General features: G+C 26.2%; 1 protein-coding gene across 1 annotated transcript; it reads right to left on the bottom strand.

Annotated features, from left to right (window-relative positions):
• Window positions 1-1,093: 1,093 nt before the first annotated feature.
• On the bottom strand, window positions 1,094-16,444 carry LOC119603167. Its single transcript, XM_037955118.1, has 8 exons — window positions 16,195-16,444; window positions 15,811-15,901; window positions 10,015-10,108; window positions 9,805-9,908; window positions 1,987-2,335; window positions 1,805-1,925; window positions 1,614-1,730; window positions 1,094-1,538 (listed from the first exon to the last, which is right to left on the bottom strand). Exons 2-8 carry the CDS (start codon window positions 15,892-15,894, stop codon window positions 1,244-1,246), a joined length of 1,164 nt encoding a protein of 387 aa, XP_037811046.1. The 5' UTR covers window positions 15,895-15,901; window positions 16,195-16,444; the 3' UTR covers window positions 1,094-1,243.
• Window positions 16,445-19,208: the final 2,764 nt, after the last annotated feature.

Raw genomic sequence — 19,208 nt, 5'->3', positions numbered from 1 at the left:
CGTTGTCGCATATTGTGTACTTCCTCCTTTAGTTTGCAAATTTAGAACTTTTTTTCTGTTGTTCTTAAATGTTTTAATAACATAAAATATATTACAAATGTTTATATGATTTGCTAAAAGACCAAAATTTATCATATTAGGACAGAAAGCAAATTGTAAGCGTTTTTTATACATAATATGGCAACTGTAGTGTTGTTCTTATTGTGAATTGTTTTTTTATTTGCCTATTTCTGTTTATTACAGGTGTTAAATTGTTTTAACTGAAAAATCGTTTTATTTTTACGTTTAATGAATAAATTATGAAAAGTTTACCGTTTCATGTTTTAAAATATCGGTTTAAAATAAAAAAAACAGTAATTTAGTACATTAATTCGTATTTTTTTTGATTCACAGTTTTTTTCGTTAGTTTGACATATTTATCCCGCTCATTTGATTTACGTTTTTGTGATGAAGTCTATTATCGTGTTAAAAATGTGTCGTAAAAAACTTGATTATAACAAAATAAAATATTGCAAATATTTAAAATATTGTAATAATAAAAATATGTATATAATTTGCAATTTACTGTGAGGACTATTTGTTTGTTATTGTTTATGTTATCAAAATAAAGCCGTGCTTCAAAATTTGTGACATTTAGTTCTGAGGAAGATGAAACAATTTAGTGCGAATTATGAAAAAATGTTTGCTGAAATGTAAATTTAGCCGAGTCTATATATAGAAAGAACATTCTTCAAAGTAAGTATTGAATGGATATTCATATTAGTAAACTACATGTATTCAGGATTTTCAAAATTGAAACATAGCAATCTTCCAGTGAAAGGGGTTTGGAAGTCAAGACAAGGTACATATGTACATAGCTATTAATATTTTCTTGCATTAATTCAGAAAAAAATATGTGTGTATATATGTACATTTAGGTGGCTTTAAAATTGAAGTTTCTACAGTTCCCACGGAAAATATAAATTTCGTTCTTTCTAGTAAAGGTATTAATTAGTTAATATTTTATTTTCATTTTTCAAAACTCATTTTCTTCTCTATTTAATTAAAATTTTTCCTGCGTAAAGTACGTCCATTTTAATAAAAAATTTTCGGCTTAAACATTAAAATATTTATTTTATTAATTAAAATATTAATTTTAATAATACTCTTTTTAAACACTACAACAATGTTTTAAAATTTAATTCAATAAACAGAACAGAAATACATAACTAAAAATATGTATTCATTTGGAATTTTCTAAAACTTATTTCAATATCAATGGCAATACAACTTGTGGTTCATTAGTACGTGGATTGTCCGAATATAAAGCCACAGTTTTTTCATTCAAATCGAAAACACCCACGCAAATAGTTTTCACCAATTGTTCAAGAGTTCCATCTTCACGGAAGACGCAATGTTCACCACCACTGCAATCGCCCAACATTTCAACAATATCACTTTTAGTTTGGGGTGGTTTATAAGTACTAAAGGTATGCATGCGTGAGACACTGGAATCGACCTGCAATTGATTAGCCTGTTCAATATCCATGCGTTCATATCTAAACAAAAAAATAATAAAAAAAAGATTTGTTAAAAATCAATCTAGAAAATTATCTAGTTTGGGAATAAATTACTGGTTGGTATGATAGTTGTGTTCGCCTTTCTCGATTTTCTTAATATCCAAACGAGATTCTTTAGCATCACCTAAAACTGGAGCCATTTCAATGTTGTAGCACAATTTGGAAGGATCGCTTAAAATTGAAAAATATTTAATAATCAATAAAATTTAATTGCAAGAAATAAATATTAAAGAATGTTTCCTTACTTAAGGAAAGTAATATTAATGGAGCAACCATCAGCAGCACCAATGCCAGCATCTTTCAAAATGTCTAAAGCTTGATCAAAGTTTTCAGCGCTTAACAACGCTCTTGTAAGGAAGTGACGAGCTGGTGGTTAAAAAATAATTATTAAGAAAATACCTTCACTTAATATTTTTGTTATACTTACGTATTTTACCACTTCTTAAGACTTCAGCTGATAGAGTGTTAATTGAAAATACCAAACCATGATGATTGTAGTTCATTGTATAACCAGGCAAATGACCAGCATAACATAAGGACATGAAACGTTCCTCCTTAACATTATATTTACCCTGTGGTGTATCATTTATGATGTGTGCAACCACAAAATAGTAATGGTTGAGGGTTTCTGTTAAAGCATCTTCGGTATGGGCTAAAACGCGTTCATTTTCACCATTCAAAATAATAGTTGAGCATCCAGTAGGCTGTTTTTTATCTACAGCATTTAAGTATTTAAGGCTTTGTGGTAGGATTTCATCCATATGCAAAAGGAATAACTGAAATAAAGTTTGGACGAAAAGTGTTGAATGTTATTAGAAAAAAGAATTTCTTGGGAGGGTGGGGGAGCTTCTTATAAAATTTCTTTTCAATTCAAACATTTCTGTCGAAATTTAGTCATATTATTCAATCATTTAGGTATATAATTAAGAGCATTTTAAAATTTTTAAATTAAATTGAACATTCTTTCAACTCAATTCTATTTGTTATAGGAGAAATTTCACAGAATAAAAATGATCTTTAAAATATATGTATTTCTATTTGAAAAGAGTTAGTTTATTTAGGAATTAAGTGAATAGAATTATGTTGTTATTAATTAGTTTCTTTCTAATTAAAATTAATATTCGGAATATCATTTAATTATATTTAAAATTAATTTTAACTGAGTATCCTTAATAATAACACTCAGTTTTTTATTATTATTATTTTTTTAAATATAATATTTATGTATATACAAAATAATTGTAACGGTATAGCAAAGACAACACGCTAATAATTATTATACCCACCATCAAAAAAGATGGGGGGTATATTGATTTTGTCATTCCGTTTGTAACACATCGAAATATTGGTCATAGACCCACAAAAGTATATATATTCTGGGTCCTCATTAAATTCTAAGTCGATCTAGCCATGTCATTAAATTCTAAGTCGATCTAGCCGTCTGTCCGTCCGTCCGTCCGTCCGTCTGTCTGTCTGTTGAAAGCACGATAGAGTCCCAATGGAAAGAGCTAGAGGGTTGAAATTTTACATAAATATTTCTAACAGGTAAGGTTTGTTTGGTGTTGAAAATGGGCAATATCGGTCCACATTTTCTGATAGCCCCCATACAAGTGGCCCCTCGAAAAGCAGCTTTAACAGCCATAACTTGTTTAAAAATACGAATTCGGCATATGGAAGTTTCTTATGATCCAAAATCATTATGCAAAATTTTATGAGGATCGGTTCATAATTGACCCTACCCCCATATAAGGTCCCCTTCAGAAAATGACTTTAACGCTCATTACTGGCTTAAAAATACTAGTATATAGATGAAATTCGACATAAGTAAGTTTCATACGAGTCAAAATCTATCTAAAAAATTTTATGCGGATCGGTTCATGATTGACTCTACCCCCCATATAAGGTCCCCTTTAGAAAATGACTGCAACGCTCATTAATGGCTTAAAAATACGAGTGTAGCGATGAAATTCGACACAAATAAATTTAATACGAACCAAATTCTATCTACCAAATTCTATTAGGATCGACCCATAATTGACCCTACCCCCTATATAAGGTCCCCTTCAGAAAATTACTTTAACGCTTATAACTGGCCTAAAAAATACGAGTATATAGATGAAGTTCGACATAAGTAAGTTTCATTCTAGTCAAACGAGGTTTGATGGTGGGTATATAAGATTCGGCATTGCCGAATATAACACTCTTACTTGTTTTAAATTAAATTTTGTTCTACAAATCAATATAAAAATGTTTTAATTGTAATATATTAAAAAAATGTTGAAGGCAAAAATTAGGTGTTTATTTGGTAACCATTAACCGCATGGATTATTTATTAAAAAAAGTATTAGCATTAACATTGAAAATAAAAATAACAATGTTAATGGTAATTTTCTTGTAGTACTGTTATAATAAAGTAAAAATGCAATTGGCTATAGATTTTAGAGTGACCAGGTTATTACTATTTAAATCTTTAACATAAATTAAATATTATTTTTAAGAAAATGTTTAAATCAAATAGAATTTTAGTTTGCCTTTAACTACAAAAACAAATTCTTTAAAAAAAAAATTTTGACGGTTATAATAGAGTATAGAAATAGTTATCAAGTGACAAATCTATTTGTTCTAAATTTAAGATAAAACTGCGGAAATGTTAAAAAAGAATAAATGATAGCATTGACGCCAAACATTTGCCTGAAACATTACAAGTTTCAAATTACATCATTACAAAAATGCAAACAAAAAATTACTTTACTATTAATGTAACGTTTTTAATGCAAGCTTAATTTGTATTCTCAAATGTGTATCGAAAAGTCTTGTTATACAATATATGGATAACCGGCAATGGCTGTCAAAATAAAAGACATAATAGTTGGCAAAATGCAACTAATTGAATTTCTTTTCAAAAGTCATGTTTTTTCTTAGTGTCGAATTGCATTTTTCACATAAACTGCAATTTGTTTGGCTTCTTTCTGCATTGAAATTGTTTTTGCTTTGCATGTTATTTTGTTCAATAGGGGGTTTTTGTTTGGTAGTTTTTTTTTTTTTTTGGGGTAATGTGGCCTTAGTTGAAGACTTTAAAAGCCACTATTAAAATCAATAATTTGTTTGTTTTTTAGTTCACAATTAAATTGTTTAATATTTTTATCGACAACTAGTTAATCATATGGTAGATTGATTTTTAATAGCCCACCAATTGGTTTTTTTTAATAGATATTTATTCTAAATAAATTTGTTAACACGCAATTTTGACAATATGCTAGCACTAAGTATGAGTATTAAGTGTTGTATGCAGTCATTTAAGCACGATTATTTAATGGCCTTCATCACTGCCACGTTTGGTTCTTTGTTTTTTTTTTTTTTGTCCAAGAATTCTAAAGATCACTTTTTGTCATTCCTTTATTTAAATGGCCATGATATTGTTTTTTGATTTTTATAGTGATTTTTTTTGGTCTGTTATAATTTGGCTTGTTACCACAAGTGCATTATAATTGTCTAATTAAAATCCAAACAAAATAAAACTCTTGTTTTTATACTTGAATCTAAAGTACAATTTTTATTTAATTTACCGTTTAATGAATGATTTTTTTAACTACAATTTTTGTTCATTCATTTGGCATTGAAAACATAATATAATAAGTGCATTTGAAATTAATTACCTACACATGTGTTCGCACTTATGCATATCATTGATATTTAATAGAAACAAAAATGCAAGTTAATTGTTTAGCTATTTATGTGGTTTCATATTTATATTAGATCTGCCTTTAAAATAATTTTAAACTATATGCTAGGCTATTTATAGTAAGACTATATACTAGACTATATTCCAGACTATAGTACACATCATGGACTTCATTACAGACCAGACTATAGACTAGACTATATATTAAACTATTTATTCTATGGACTATTGGTTGTAGTACATAGAATAGCTAGACTATAGTCCAGACAATAGAGTCCAGTATATGGCTAAGAATAAGATTAAATTAGTCCATAGTTAAAATTTTAGACTAGAATATTTTTCAAATTATTTATTAGACTATAGTTCGGACTATAGAATATACTAGACAAGGCTATAGTGTACACTATAGCTTAAATTTCAGTCCAGACTATTGATTAGATTTTAGTACAGACTGTAGTCCAGGCTACATATCACACTATTGTCCAGACTATATACTAGACTATAGTCGAGAATATACACTACACTACCGTTCACATTGTAGACCAGACTAGTACCCAGATTATGGATCAAACTGTAGTATAGACTGCGGACCAAACTATAGTTCCTACTAGAGACTAGACTATAGTCAAGAATACAGAATGACTTTAGTCCAGACTATAGACTAGAGTAGACTTTCGTCCTAACTATATACTGGACTCTAGTTCACACCATAGACTAGACTATAATCCAAAATAAAGAGTACACTATAGCCCAGACTAAAATATAGATTATAATCAAAATCATAATGTAGTACATCCTTCGTACAAGACTATAGTTCTGACCATAGACTATAGTCTGCAGTTCTGACTATAAAATAGACTATGTATTTGAATGGATCTAGAAAAATTTATTTGTTGATTCCTTATTCAAAGCTAAGACTTTAAAAAAAAAGGAAGAATTTTATTTTAAAATGAGTAATATCGGTTAAATATTAACTGCAAAACGCGTAAATAGTTAAAAAAAGTTCAGGTTTATGTCAGATATATTTTTAGAGCAGGTCTAATAAACATAAAATCAAAAGTATATGCAAATGTATAACAGCTTTAAATAATTAATTATATTTAATATTTTTTAATCTTCAGCAATGTATAATAATTTACAAGACGTCGCGTAAATAGTTACAAAAGTTCGCGTTTATTTCAGATTGATTTTATTTGCTTTCACTATAAATAATAATTTCCTTCCTATGTTGGTCCAATTAAGTCTTAATTTTTGTATTTCAGTTTCTCACTCAACTCAATAAAGATTTGTTGGTTTAAGGTTTAACGTTCTAAATGGATATTTCTTAATTTTGTAAATTAAAAACATTGAAATAGGAACCGATTCTTAGTGAAAATATTATTGAAATTGTATTCAAATAAATTAGAATATTGACAGGTTACGGAAAGCATTTCTTTTCTAAACTAAATTTTGCAGGTGTTCTTTAATTAATTATGTAGTTGAAAAATTTACAAAACAACCTACGCAAATTCTTTATTTTAAATCGCTTATGCAATTTTATAAAATTTTACATTGGTTACAAATATGTTAGAACAACATGATTAATTAAATTTAATAAGCAGCGATATTTAAAACGGTACTTTTTTACTGAAAAATATTTGATCAAAATTTGATTTTAAAAAGGGGGGTTTTTTGGGCAAATTGGTGTTAACCAAATAAAATCTTTTGTATTTAACTTTATGCGAAATAGTAATTTTCATATGTATTTTGTATTGAAATTGTAAAAAGTGTAAAAACCATAATTAAAATACAAATAATTAACTGCCGGAAAATTTTATTAATTTTTTTTCTAAAATAACTAGTTCTGGAACGAATGCAAAGAGAACTAATACAGATTCTTGTATAATAATCTTGGAACCAGTGATGTCGTCATTACTTTTTGAAATTGTTCTCTGGAAAATTCTTGTGATTATAAAGTACTTTAAAAATTTTTCTAGGAACTAGTTTTAGATTCGATTCACAAACTGAATCGTGAGTGTTATTGAAAATTCTGGGAATAAATTTTATATTATATAAATCTTATTATAATTAGCCAAATAATTCCATACTTATCACTCAATCAAAATGCAGTTTTTGTCCATAAGATTTATTATCTATGATAAAACTAATTTTTTGAAATTAATTATCACCCAATTTACTTTTAATAGCTCAATAATCAACGCTTTCGTGATGGTCGTTTATTAATCAATCTTATTGATGACATGTTTGAACAAATACTTAATTAAATGCAATTAATTTGTAATTCTGTTGATTTTGTATTTTAAAATGTTTTTGTTTTATTGTAATTGCAGTTACGTTTGAGTTAACAACATATTATGAGTTAATAGCAAATATTTAATAAATAAAAAAACAATAATTAAAATTGTAGGTGGTTAATCTCGGTAATTGTTGTGTTTTTTTTTTTTTTTTTTTGTTAAAACATTAATTTTGACACGTTTTTTTCAGCAACTATTATTTATGTAAAACTAATATTAGAATTATGACGATTGTCATGAAAAAAAAAATAAACAAATATTTAATATTTTAGAAAGAAAAGGTGATGTAAGACGGAAGTGAAAAAAAAGAAATTCGTTAAACTAGTTTTATTGTAGTACATTTGCATAAATATTGAAATAAGCCGTTATACATATTTATATATCAAATATGTATTTTTCTATGCTAACAAATTTTTTAAAATTATTAATGTTTTGTTAAATTGCATTAAAATGTAATTAATTTATCTTAATGACAATTTTATACACACATAATTGCGTTAAAAACCAGTTAAATTTGAATTAATTTTTCATTCTAAAATCTTAGTAGGAATTTAATTAAACAAATTGTAGCAGAGGAAATAAATTTTTGAAGCCGATTTTTTAATTTATAGTTATTTAAGGAAACAAATATATATGTTAGTTTTTTGTAACATAGAATTAGCTACTTGACTGGTTCATGATAAATAGAGCCCATTTTTAACTGATATGAGTTATTCAAGAACAAGTCAATAATTCAAATTTTGAATAAAGAAATTTTTTGGCATCCATTCTATGAAATGGTTCTTGAACTAGTTTCAGGTTAATTATCACATCTAGACAAGAGAATTCTAATAATGAAATTTATCTCTGTACAGTTTAGAATGCTTCTGGTACTATAATTAATTAGTTCTGTTCGAAATTAACATCCTCGGAAGTAAGTCTATTCCATTAGTAACAGGTATAATTCTTAAAACTGATTTATTATTTCAATTATTTAGGAATATAAATTAAATTTTGGTTGCGTTTAATATATTAGAACTAGTTAAGTAACTGCTTCCTGATCAACAATTTTTGAACTAATTCTTTAATCAATGATTTTAATTCAAAATTGTCATCGTCGGAAGTAATTCTAGAATAACAATTACTGCTTAGTAATAAGTCTAAAATAAGTTAATTTTCAGTGCTTTTTTTTGCAACCAGTTGAAGTATTTTTCATTTCGCAAGAAAATTTGTTTTAGTTTGTTTGACGCTGAAACAAATTATTTTTATTCGAATTTTTCAACTTCGGAACTAATTCTATGGCAGCGTCATGGAATCAACATTTATTCTATTCGGTTTTGTTGGAAATATACGCCCTCGGAACTAGTTATACGAAAGCTCTTTAGAACTATGAAACCTGCTTAGGAACAGTATTGGAATTAGTTATTATTTCAGTGATTTTTAATAAAAACTAGTTTAAAGAAATAGTTAAAGATATGTTTAACCTTTATTTCTCAAGAACAATATTAAGTAGATGTATCTTGTACTCTTTCCATGTTTGGTTTCAAAATAATTAACTTTGGAACTAAGTAACGTAATAGAATAAACGATTTTTATTTGAATTTGACATCCTCGAAACTAGTTTTAAAGAAGTTTTGGAATAATTCTACAATTGATTATTTTTTCTATGATTTTATGCTGGACCCATTAAAGAATTTTTACCCATTATTTTGAACAATTTCTAGAACGTCTAAAATTTAATGTAAATATTTCAGTTTCGATTTGAAATCTACGATTTTTGTTGAAATTGTCAAAAATTCTTTAGAAGCATAATAATGTTTAAAGTTCTAAGAAACTTGGGAAAATTTCTAGAACATTTTTCAGCATTTTTTGAAATTGTAAAGATTGTTTAGAAAACCTTTAACATCACAACTATGTTCCAGAGAATGGTATCTTATTGGAAACGTTACATAGTTTCAAGATTGCTGTTAACGGTTCTAAAGTGTAACTGTTAGCATTCGTTCTAGAACTAGTTATTCTCATTTTTCCTGAGTCTTAGTTAAAAATTATAATTTAAGTTTAATTCCTAAAAGATCAAAAGTCATTAAAATTAGCACTGTTAGTTTTATTAGCGAAAGTTAACTTTAACTTTTCGCAATAATTCAGCTAGAAATTGTAAGACATTTGCATTATTTTTAAATAAAAAAAAACTATAATTATAAATGCAACTTTCGTAGCATTTAACAGATACTTAAATTCTTATTTATATTTAAATTTACGTGACATTTTTAAAAATTCAATTTAAACTTACCTTGTGGAATTCAACTTGGGCACCATCTGCCACACCTTCTAATTCTCTGATATATTGAGGGAATGAGTTCTTAACACTTTCTAAAGTTTCATTATAAGCATTCTCTGAAAGAGACAAAATAAATTAAGCAAATTTTTTTTCAAATAAACAATAATATATTATTTAATTTTATGATTAAATAATAGCTTAAATTAACATATTTATACTCACTTCCTTTTTCGGTAGCGTACAAAGGTAAATAAACTTCAATTAATGGAGACGATAAGAGCAAAAAGTTTTTAATCATTGAGGAAAATGTACGACCCTAGAAATAGACAAAAAGTGATTGTTAAAATAGGTTATAAATTTTTTATACATAATTGTTTTTCAAAAGATTTTTTTTCAAAAATTGACCACCCGTTGTGTTTTGTTTTTTGTGTAGCAAAATGTTTTTTTGCTTTTTGATTTCACAATTATTTATATTTTTTACCGCAAAAATACTTTGATAAATCCATCACGATTTTATTGTGTTCTTTGTTGTTGCTAATTTTTATTTATGTAATATGTATAAATCCTATCTAAGACCATTAGTAATATATAATATTCTAATAAAATGTTATAGCATTAAAAAGAACTGTTAAGGAATTAATTGTTATAGCTGACATGTGATATTTATACCTTTGGCCTTCGTTAGAAGGATTTTCCATATCTTATATAGTTTCTACAATTTAATTTTGCGACTACATCCTTACTTATAGAGGAGTCAATTTGTCTATGTCTCTCGGTTTGTTGAAATAAAGATCCGTGAGAGAATATATATGTATTCAAATATTTCTGTATTTAAATCTTAAATTATTAGAGAAATATTTCCAGAAGTTTTTTTTTCAGAATTTTGAATATATGTATTTCGGATGCTATTTCTATATGTTTAGATAAGTATAAATATGAAATATGTTTATATGAAAAAAAAACATATTCGAAAGATCTTTCATTTGATATGCATTATGTTTAGCAAAAGAATTTTGAGATATTTACATCCGAAAATATTAAAAAAAAATCGTTTTTGAGATTTTAGTCATATCTCAACCATTTATATATGTTCAGAATTTGGGATTTTTTAAAATTAATAAAATTTAAAATTAAAATTTTAATAAATTAAAAAACAAAATGAAAATATTATTTTTTTTTTATTTTTAAAAAATTAAAAAAATATAAATTTGCTCTTAGTTTCATTCGAATAATTTTGTTTTGAATAAAAATAAAATTTTATTGAATTGCATAATTGACAATTAATTTTTTCATAAGAAAATTCATTCAATAATTCAATTATTTATTAATACCATTTACATTTTGCAAAATCAATGTTAAACATTTTTTATTAATTAATTTAATATGTAATAAATTTAATATTTCTTTATTCGATTTTGCAAAATCAATGTAAAACATTTTTTTTTAATTAATTAAATATGTAATAAATAAGTATTTCAGAAAAGTAAGATAATTATTAAATTATTCAATAAGATATTTGTTGTTTAAGTAATAAATTATGTAAGTAATTAAATCGATATGCGTTTGTAGCACGTTTAAAATTAAAATTGTTATTACAGCTTCAAATTTAATTTGACGGTAATTTACAGACATTATTAATTTTTTTAATTTGTCATCTGTATTTTCGAACATTATTTAGCAAATATTTTTCAATAGAAATCTAAAAGAATTCAAAAATCTGATAATAATTGTAAAATTTCTTTTAAATAAACTAGTTTTTGAATGGTAGCAAAAGGGACCACTTTAGATTTTTAAGAATATGTTCAAATATGTATTTGTTATCTAAAGCTTCTTTAGATTTAGTTCCAAAAGTTACAATTTCAAAAAGAAATAATCGATTTAAGAGTTGATTCAACTAGTCAGTAGATTACCGAGTAGACTAGTTCATAGACTATACAGTAAATAAAAAGGCCGATAAATTATTTAGTTCTTTGTAGGAAAAGGTTAGTCCATACTTTATACTAGGGGAACTTATTACTTTAAAGTGGTAATGTACTAGAAGGGGATCACTTAATAAATTTGTTCCGGATTTTATATTATATTAACTTTTAAATCTTAAAAATTGAAAGAGTTATAGAGGGATAACTGGGGTCTTCAGAAGATTGATTTCAACAGGCAGACAGACAGACAGACAGACAGACAGACATACAGACAGACAGACAGACAGACAGACAGACAGACAGACAGACAGACAGACAGACATACAGACAGACAGACAGACAGACAGACAGACAGACAGACAAGACAGACAGACAGACAGACAGACAGACAGACAGACAGACAGACAGACAGACAGACAGACAGACAGACAGACAGACAGACAGACAGACAGACAGACAGACAGACAGACAGACAGACAGACAGACAGACAGACAGACAGACAGACAAACAGACAGACAGATGGAAATGGCTTCCTTCAACTCCGCTTCCTATAAGGTAGGGTCGGAAAATTATATTGTGGAAATTACAAACGGTATGACAAACTTATATATATATACCCTTTTTACAAAGGTGAAGGGTTTTATTATTTCAGTTGTAATATATTTTATTTGACAATGAACCGATTCAAAATTTTAAGATTCTTAACATATTTTTTTTTGACGGTCATAGTTCTCAAAATGGGCTAGCATGTATACATATCTAATTGATTTTTTCGGCCAATAGTTAAGTTTGCCGATTCACAGAGTGTTTATAGAAACATATAAAGCCCTTAAAGCAAATTTTATAATTTTTCTTTTGAGCAAAGGATAAAAAAGGGACCATATTGAAAAAATTAAACAAAATTTATTATTTTTTTGGAAACAGTGAAGAAATTGCTATCTAAACTCAATTGGACAATTTTTGCTAGGACCAATAGGTCAAAAGTTACACTCATTTGAAAAAAACCCTATAAGACTAAAATGTCCAACTTTGACCCTCTCTTACTCCGACAGTTCTTGACCGATAGAGCTGTCTGGCCTACTATCCAATAGTACTATCATTGATGCAAATTTCATCCAAATCTATTTTTTATGTTAAGTCACTTGACACGAAATTGCCCATATATTTTAAGTTTAAAATGTTAGTCCATGCTTGTAATAAACTCTACTATTTTGTGGTTATTTAATATGTCTTCAAATCCACGAGTTTAGAGTAAGTCTGTCTTAATTATTTATGAGTTTTAGTTTACGACAAGTCAATATTGTTGTTGTTGCTGATAAATATTTATTAAATTTTAACACAATTTTGAAGTTCACGATCATTAAGTTTTGTTTTACGTTTTAGCTAATTTTGCTGTTGTTGTTAATTTAAATTTGTTTATAAATATTTTAGTTGTTGTTTAACGGTAAACGTATACTGTTGATTTTTTTTTAAAGTTAATTAACAAATTTGTTTGGTTTTTTGCCCTCTCCTCCCCAACAATAATAATACATATGAAATATTTAAAAATATTTAAACGCATGATAAGTTGTTGATAACATTTAATTGTTTAGGCACTTTTTTTGATTGATTTATTATTAGTTAATTTTTTAATTTATTAATTGTTATGTTTAAGAAAATTAAAGTTTTTGTTTTAAATTTGTTTCAAAATTTATTTGATTTGATTGTTTTCTTAAATATTTGTGTAATCTTTGAGATTACTTAATATTTGTTTTATTTAACTGATAACATTGTTTGACAGGTACTTATAAATACTATCTATATGGTTATTTGTTGATTACTTCTTTTAAAGTGTAAAATAATCTTTGAAAATAGTAGATAATTGTATGTTATAATAGGTCGAAAATATGTATTTCAGTTAGGTTAGGATCACTTAAAATGATCTAGCTATGTCTGTCTGTCTTTATTATGGATCGAAGAGGAGAATAGCTATTGGAATGAAATTTAAAAATAATAATCTCTGATAAAAAATCTTTGGTTTTGAAAACGTGCTTAATCAGTCCAACAAAATAAAAAATAACACGCACGGGCCATTAATTATAATAAACTAAAGAGTTTTATTGACGGGTTGTAAGGTTGTATAATTCTGTACAAATATTAAATGGTTTCTACTTCATTATTCATCTTACTATTTCTCTTCAAACTTCATTATCTTCTACACAGAAAAAATTATCGGTAGTTTATTTTCAATTAACATGTTTTCCTCTTTCTTTAACTTTAATTATCTCATTGTTTTGATCTTAAGTATACAAATTTGATTAAACTTTTAATTGAATCAATTAATTTTTTAATTGGCTGAAAAAGTTTTTCCAGCCTACTTTTTTATTTTGGTTTTTTGTTTTGATATTTTATTTAAATAATTTCATTATTTATAACGGAAAATAATTCTCAAATAGTCAATAATATTTTAGGCATAAGAAGTTGAAGTTTCATAAATATTTTAAAATTTATAAATCACTTTATTTGTTCAAATGTGACAATAAAGAGATATTTTTGAGAGTGCTTAACGCATTTTTAAAGGTAAAGGAATCCTTTAATGTTGTAAGCATTCAATTAATGCTTTGATTGTTTCAATCATCGAGTTTATTGATTTTTAATACATTTTTAATCAAATTGTTCAATTTATTTGATTAATAAACTAATTGAAATGTAAGTTTTATTTTATTAAATATTTAATTTATCCAATTAATGAATTAGCTAATTTTAAATTTTTAATTTAATTACTGATGTTAATTGTTTTGATTATTTCTTTAATTGGAAAAAAATATTTTTTTTTACAAATTTCATAATTGATATCATCATTTTGTTGATAGGTGCAAAACTTGCTTGATACAATCAATTTGATAATTAAAACACATTTTCAGTTTTTTCTGTGTATAAACAACTACATTTAAATAATTTGTCATTAACTTTTGTTTTATATATTTTTATATAATTTATAAAAAATGAATGTGTTGTATATTGTCTGCACGCCCTTAAAAATTATAAATTTAAATTTTCTATAAATTTTGTTTGTTTATCAATAACAACTGTTAAGTTTTAATTTGTTATAAATAAACAAGCCCCTTTAATTTTGTATTCAAATTGCAAATAATAAATTAAAAATTACGTCCCTATTATTTCGTTGTAATCAAAATTTTTACATCAAAACACTAAAGACGATTTAATAACCTTAGATTTTGAGTGAAAATTTTTTAAATAAGTTTGTATTATTGATTAGTTAGTTGTTTGTAAAAATGTAGTTTATTTTACAAATTATCATTTTTGTTATCAGCAATAAATTGTGTAATTAATATTGTTTTAATATGAAGCGTAATTTGTATTAAGTAAAATCAGTTATAGTTAAGGAAAATCATTTATTTAAAATAGTTTTAAAAGTTTTCTTTTTAATAATAGATTACAATATAAATTTTAGTTAAAATTTTTATAGATTGATATTTTATGAACATATCGTTGTCATATTTCAGGAAAACTACATAGACAGAAATGGTTTGGGTTATAGATACAAAGGGAGCAATCTCTGCTTTTTCCATAGACTTATTTGCGCAAATGGGTAACCGTAATATTTGAAAGATAACATGAATTTTCGGACATGTCTTAATGGGCTTAAATTTTAAAGCTTCCTTAAGAATTATTCAAAATTTATGAAAATTATTTTCAAAATTTCTATGTTTGAAATTGTAAAATTGGGCTCAAATAATTCTAAAATATTTTTTTTTCGAATTCTTATGATTTAGAGATTATTTTAATTGTATTAAGTTCGTATATTCAAATTTAATTTTGAATTTTCGAATATACTTAATATCGTTTATATTCTGAAATCATATTGAATTCTTTCAAATTATTAAAAATTGAACTTTAATTTCATTTCAAAAATAAAAAAAACCTAGTAACACGCTCAACTGTCATTTAAAATTAGAAACAAATATCCTTGATATTTTCATAATTTAAATGTTAAATTATAAATTCAAAATATTGTTCTAACAGAACACGCACCATCAATAAATTTTTCCCTACGTGGTCCTTGAGTATCATACATGTAAATAAATTACAACTTACCATATCGAAACCCACATCATAGTGAGTACCGCGGGTGTAGAGTACAGGAATAGCCTGACGACGAGGAATATTTTTAGCGCTCATTTTCTAACTTTAATAGAAATGATGAAACAAAACAAATGCAAGTTATTAATTAAACAATTTAACAGTAATTTAACTTTTAAGTAAAAAAAATTCTTATCACTTTAATTTTGCTGATTTTTGTGTTTTATTTTCAAGCACTTTCTCGTAAATGTTTATATCAATGTAAATAAAAAATAAAAATTTTAACCGGCAATAATAAAAGTGATAAGTCTTAAAATTCAACGGTTAATACTTGTTTTAAAATTATATTCTTTTTAAATTTATTTTATATATTTGTATTTGTATTAAATTTTTGTTTACTTTTTATTTATATAGATGTTTTTTTTTAACAGAATTTTTGCCGTTTTATATTTTAAAAAGTTCCAAAACGCTCGACAGTAGTTCTCAAACTAATTGGTTTAAAAATTCTGGCCTGCAAAGTTACTTCGGTTTTTCTGTTTATATAGATTTTTTATTTCGTTCGTCTGTTTGCATTTATTTCTATTACATGTAGTAGGAGCCGAATTGTTTGTGTTCTAAACTGAAAAAGTGCTGGTAACTGCTTTAAACCGAAACATTTTGTTTATAAGTAGGAACATAACAAAAAACTGTTCTCAAGTTAAATTAGAAAAAAATTAAATATTGTTGCTGTTATTAAGCTGTTATAATTCGTTCGCAACATATGTACATACATTCGTAATGAAAGAATCAAACAGAAACCTTAATACACGCTGTTTACACATACTTAGAGAACAGTGAGGAATAAAAATGGAAAACAATTCATAATTAATTTATTGTCTAGTATATAGTTTCGTCTATAGTTTAGTTTATAGTCTAGTCTATAGTCTAGTCTATAGTCTAGTCTATAGTCTAGTCTATAGTCTAGTCTATAGTCTAGTCTATAGTCTAGTCTATAGTCTAGTCTATAGTCTAGTCTATAGTCTAGTCTATAGTCTAGTCTATAGTCTAGTCTATAGTCTAGTCTATAGTCTAGTCTATAGTCTAGTCTATAGTCTAGTCTATAGTCTAGTCTATAGTCTAGTCTATAGTCTAGTCTATAGTCTAGTCTATAGTCTAGTCTATAGTCTAGTCTATAGTCTAGTCTATAGTCTAGTCTATAGTCTAGTCTATAGTCTAGTCTATAGTCTAGTCTATAGTCTAGTCTATAGTCTAGTCTATAGTCTAGTCTATAGTCTAGGTCTATAGTCTAGTCTATAGTCTAGTCTATAGTCTAGTCTATAGTCTAGTCTATAGTCTAGTCTAGTCTAGTCTAGTCTATAGTCTAGTCTATAGTCTAGTCTATAGTCTAGTCTATAGTCTAGTCTATAGTCTAGTCTATAGTCTAGTCTATAGTCTAGTCTATAGTCTAGTCTATAGTCTAGTCTATAGTCTAGTCTATAGTCTAGTCTATAGTCTAGTCTATAGTCTAGTCTATAGTCTAGTCTATAGTCTAGTCTATAGTCTAGTCTATAGTCTAGTCTATAGTCTAGTCTATAGTCTAGTCTATAGTCTAGTCTATAGTCTAGTCTATAGTCTAGTCTATAGTCTAGTCTATAGTCTAGTCTATAGTCTAGTCTATAGTCTAGTCTATAGTCTAGTCTATAGTCTAGTCTATAGTCTAGTCTATAGTCTAGTCTATAGTCTAGTCTATAGTCTAGTCTATAGTCTAGTCTATAGTCTAGTCTATAGTCTAGTCTATAGTCTAGTCTATAGTCTAGTCTATAGTCTAGTCTAGTCTATAGTCTAGTCTATAGTCTGGTATAGTAGTAGTTTAGTAGTGTAGTCGAGTTTATGTATTCTATAGTCTAGTCTATAGGCTATTCTATTCTATAGTCTAGTCTATAATGTAGTCGATAGTCTAGTTTATAGTTTAGTCTAAAATCTAGTTTATAGCTTAGTCTTTATTCTTGTCTATAGTCTATTCTATAGTTTAGTCTATATTCTTGTCTATAATCTTGTCTATATTCTTGTCAATAGTCTAGTCTATAGTCTAGTCTATAGTTTAGTCTATATTCTAGTCTATAATCTTCACTATAGTCTTTTTTATTATTCTAAGTGATTTCGCGAGAGGTGAATCTGATACCAATATTTTCAATAGCAAAATTTTTAAGAGGTTAACCAGTTTTGCTCTCCACTGCAACTACACATACTAACTTGTAAATTCAAATATAAATGTGTTGTTGTGCACTCGTAGGAATACTCACTTGTACGATTACGTTACGATTCTTCTTTATTATTGTTTTTAATTCGTATTTGAATTTGGTTCGTCTTGGCTAAAATATATATTGGGAGAGTTTTATATTCGAACACGATTTGTAATCTTTATTCGTTATATTTTGTTTGTTACCGGGTAATATTTGATATTGATAAAAATTAAGTTTTTTCTTGTTTATATATTTTTATCAACAGTTATGAAAAGAACAAATGATTTTTTTAAATTAAAAATTAAATAAAAACAAAGATTATTTTACTCCATTTAAGTAATCTTTTCAAGAGGTTTCGGTTCGAGAAAAACCTTTTAGCAACTGTTGGTATATTTATATATTGTATGTAATTGGGTACAATAGAAAATAAAAAAAAATTTGGTTCAACTCGGGTCTATTTTGTTTAAGATTAAACGTTAGATTTGATCCTCGTGTTTTGAACGTATTTCAAAACGAGGAGTACGCAATGTATAAATCATAGGAAAGAACCTTCCTCAATTTCCCACTTTGACAAAAGCCGTTTTTATTGCTTTACGTTCAACACCTTGTGGACATGTTTAACTCTAATTTAAGTTACATTTTTGCATATTCATATTTAATTAATCGATCATTTGAAAACCCACAATTCTGTAGTGTGTAAATTTTTGTATTTTCTTAAAATAAAAATTTTTAAATTAGTTTGTTGTTAGCATTTAGTTGTTTGTAGTTAAAGCTGCTTTTTTAATCTAGTACTTCCCCTTGAAACAAAATTTATTCCAAATGTTCTTAATTATAGATTTTTTGTTTATTTCTATAAAACGACCCTTTAAGACTTACATACACAGATACGTATATTTTTTTAGTTATTCTATAAGTTGCATAGATCACAATTTATTATATGGCGTTAACCCGCTATGTTTTGTGTGGTCAATTAATTAAAAATTTTAATCATTATTTTATTTTATTTAATTTAATTTGTATAACAGCATTTTAAATATGTATATAAAACACATTTTGTTAAAAAAAAAATCAATAATTTGTTGTTATTAGCAACGTATTACACTAAAAAAAATTCTTAAAAATTATAGACTTGTGTTTATTTTTTTTTTATTTAACTCTAAAATGAAAACAAGTAAGAAAATCGTACATGGT

Source organism: Lucilia sericata, unplaced genomic scaffold, assembly GCF_015586225.1.
Source record: "Lucilia sericata isolate MDLA Ls3-8-SP2 unplaced genomic scaffold, ASM1558622v1 Contig000278F_arrow, whole genome shotgun sequence".
Taxonomy (NCBI): domain Eukaryota; kingdom Metazoa; phylum Arthropoda; class Insecta; order Diptera; family Calliphoridae; genus Lucilia; species Lucilia sericata.
Note: the sequence above shows the minus strand (reverse complement) of the source record. Positions and strands in the feature narration are given on the sequence as shown.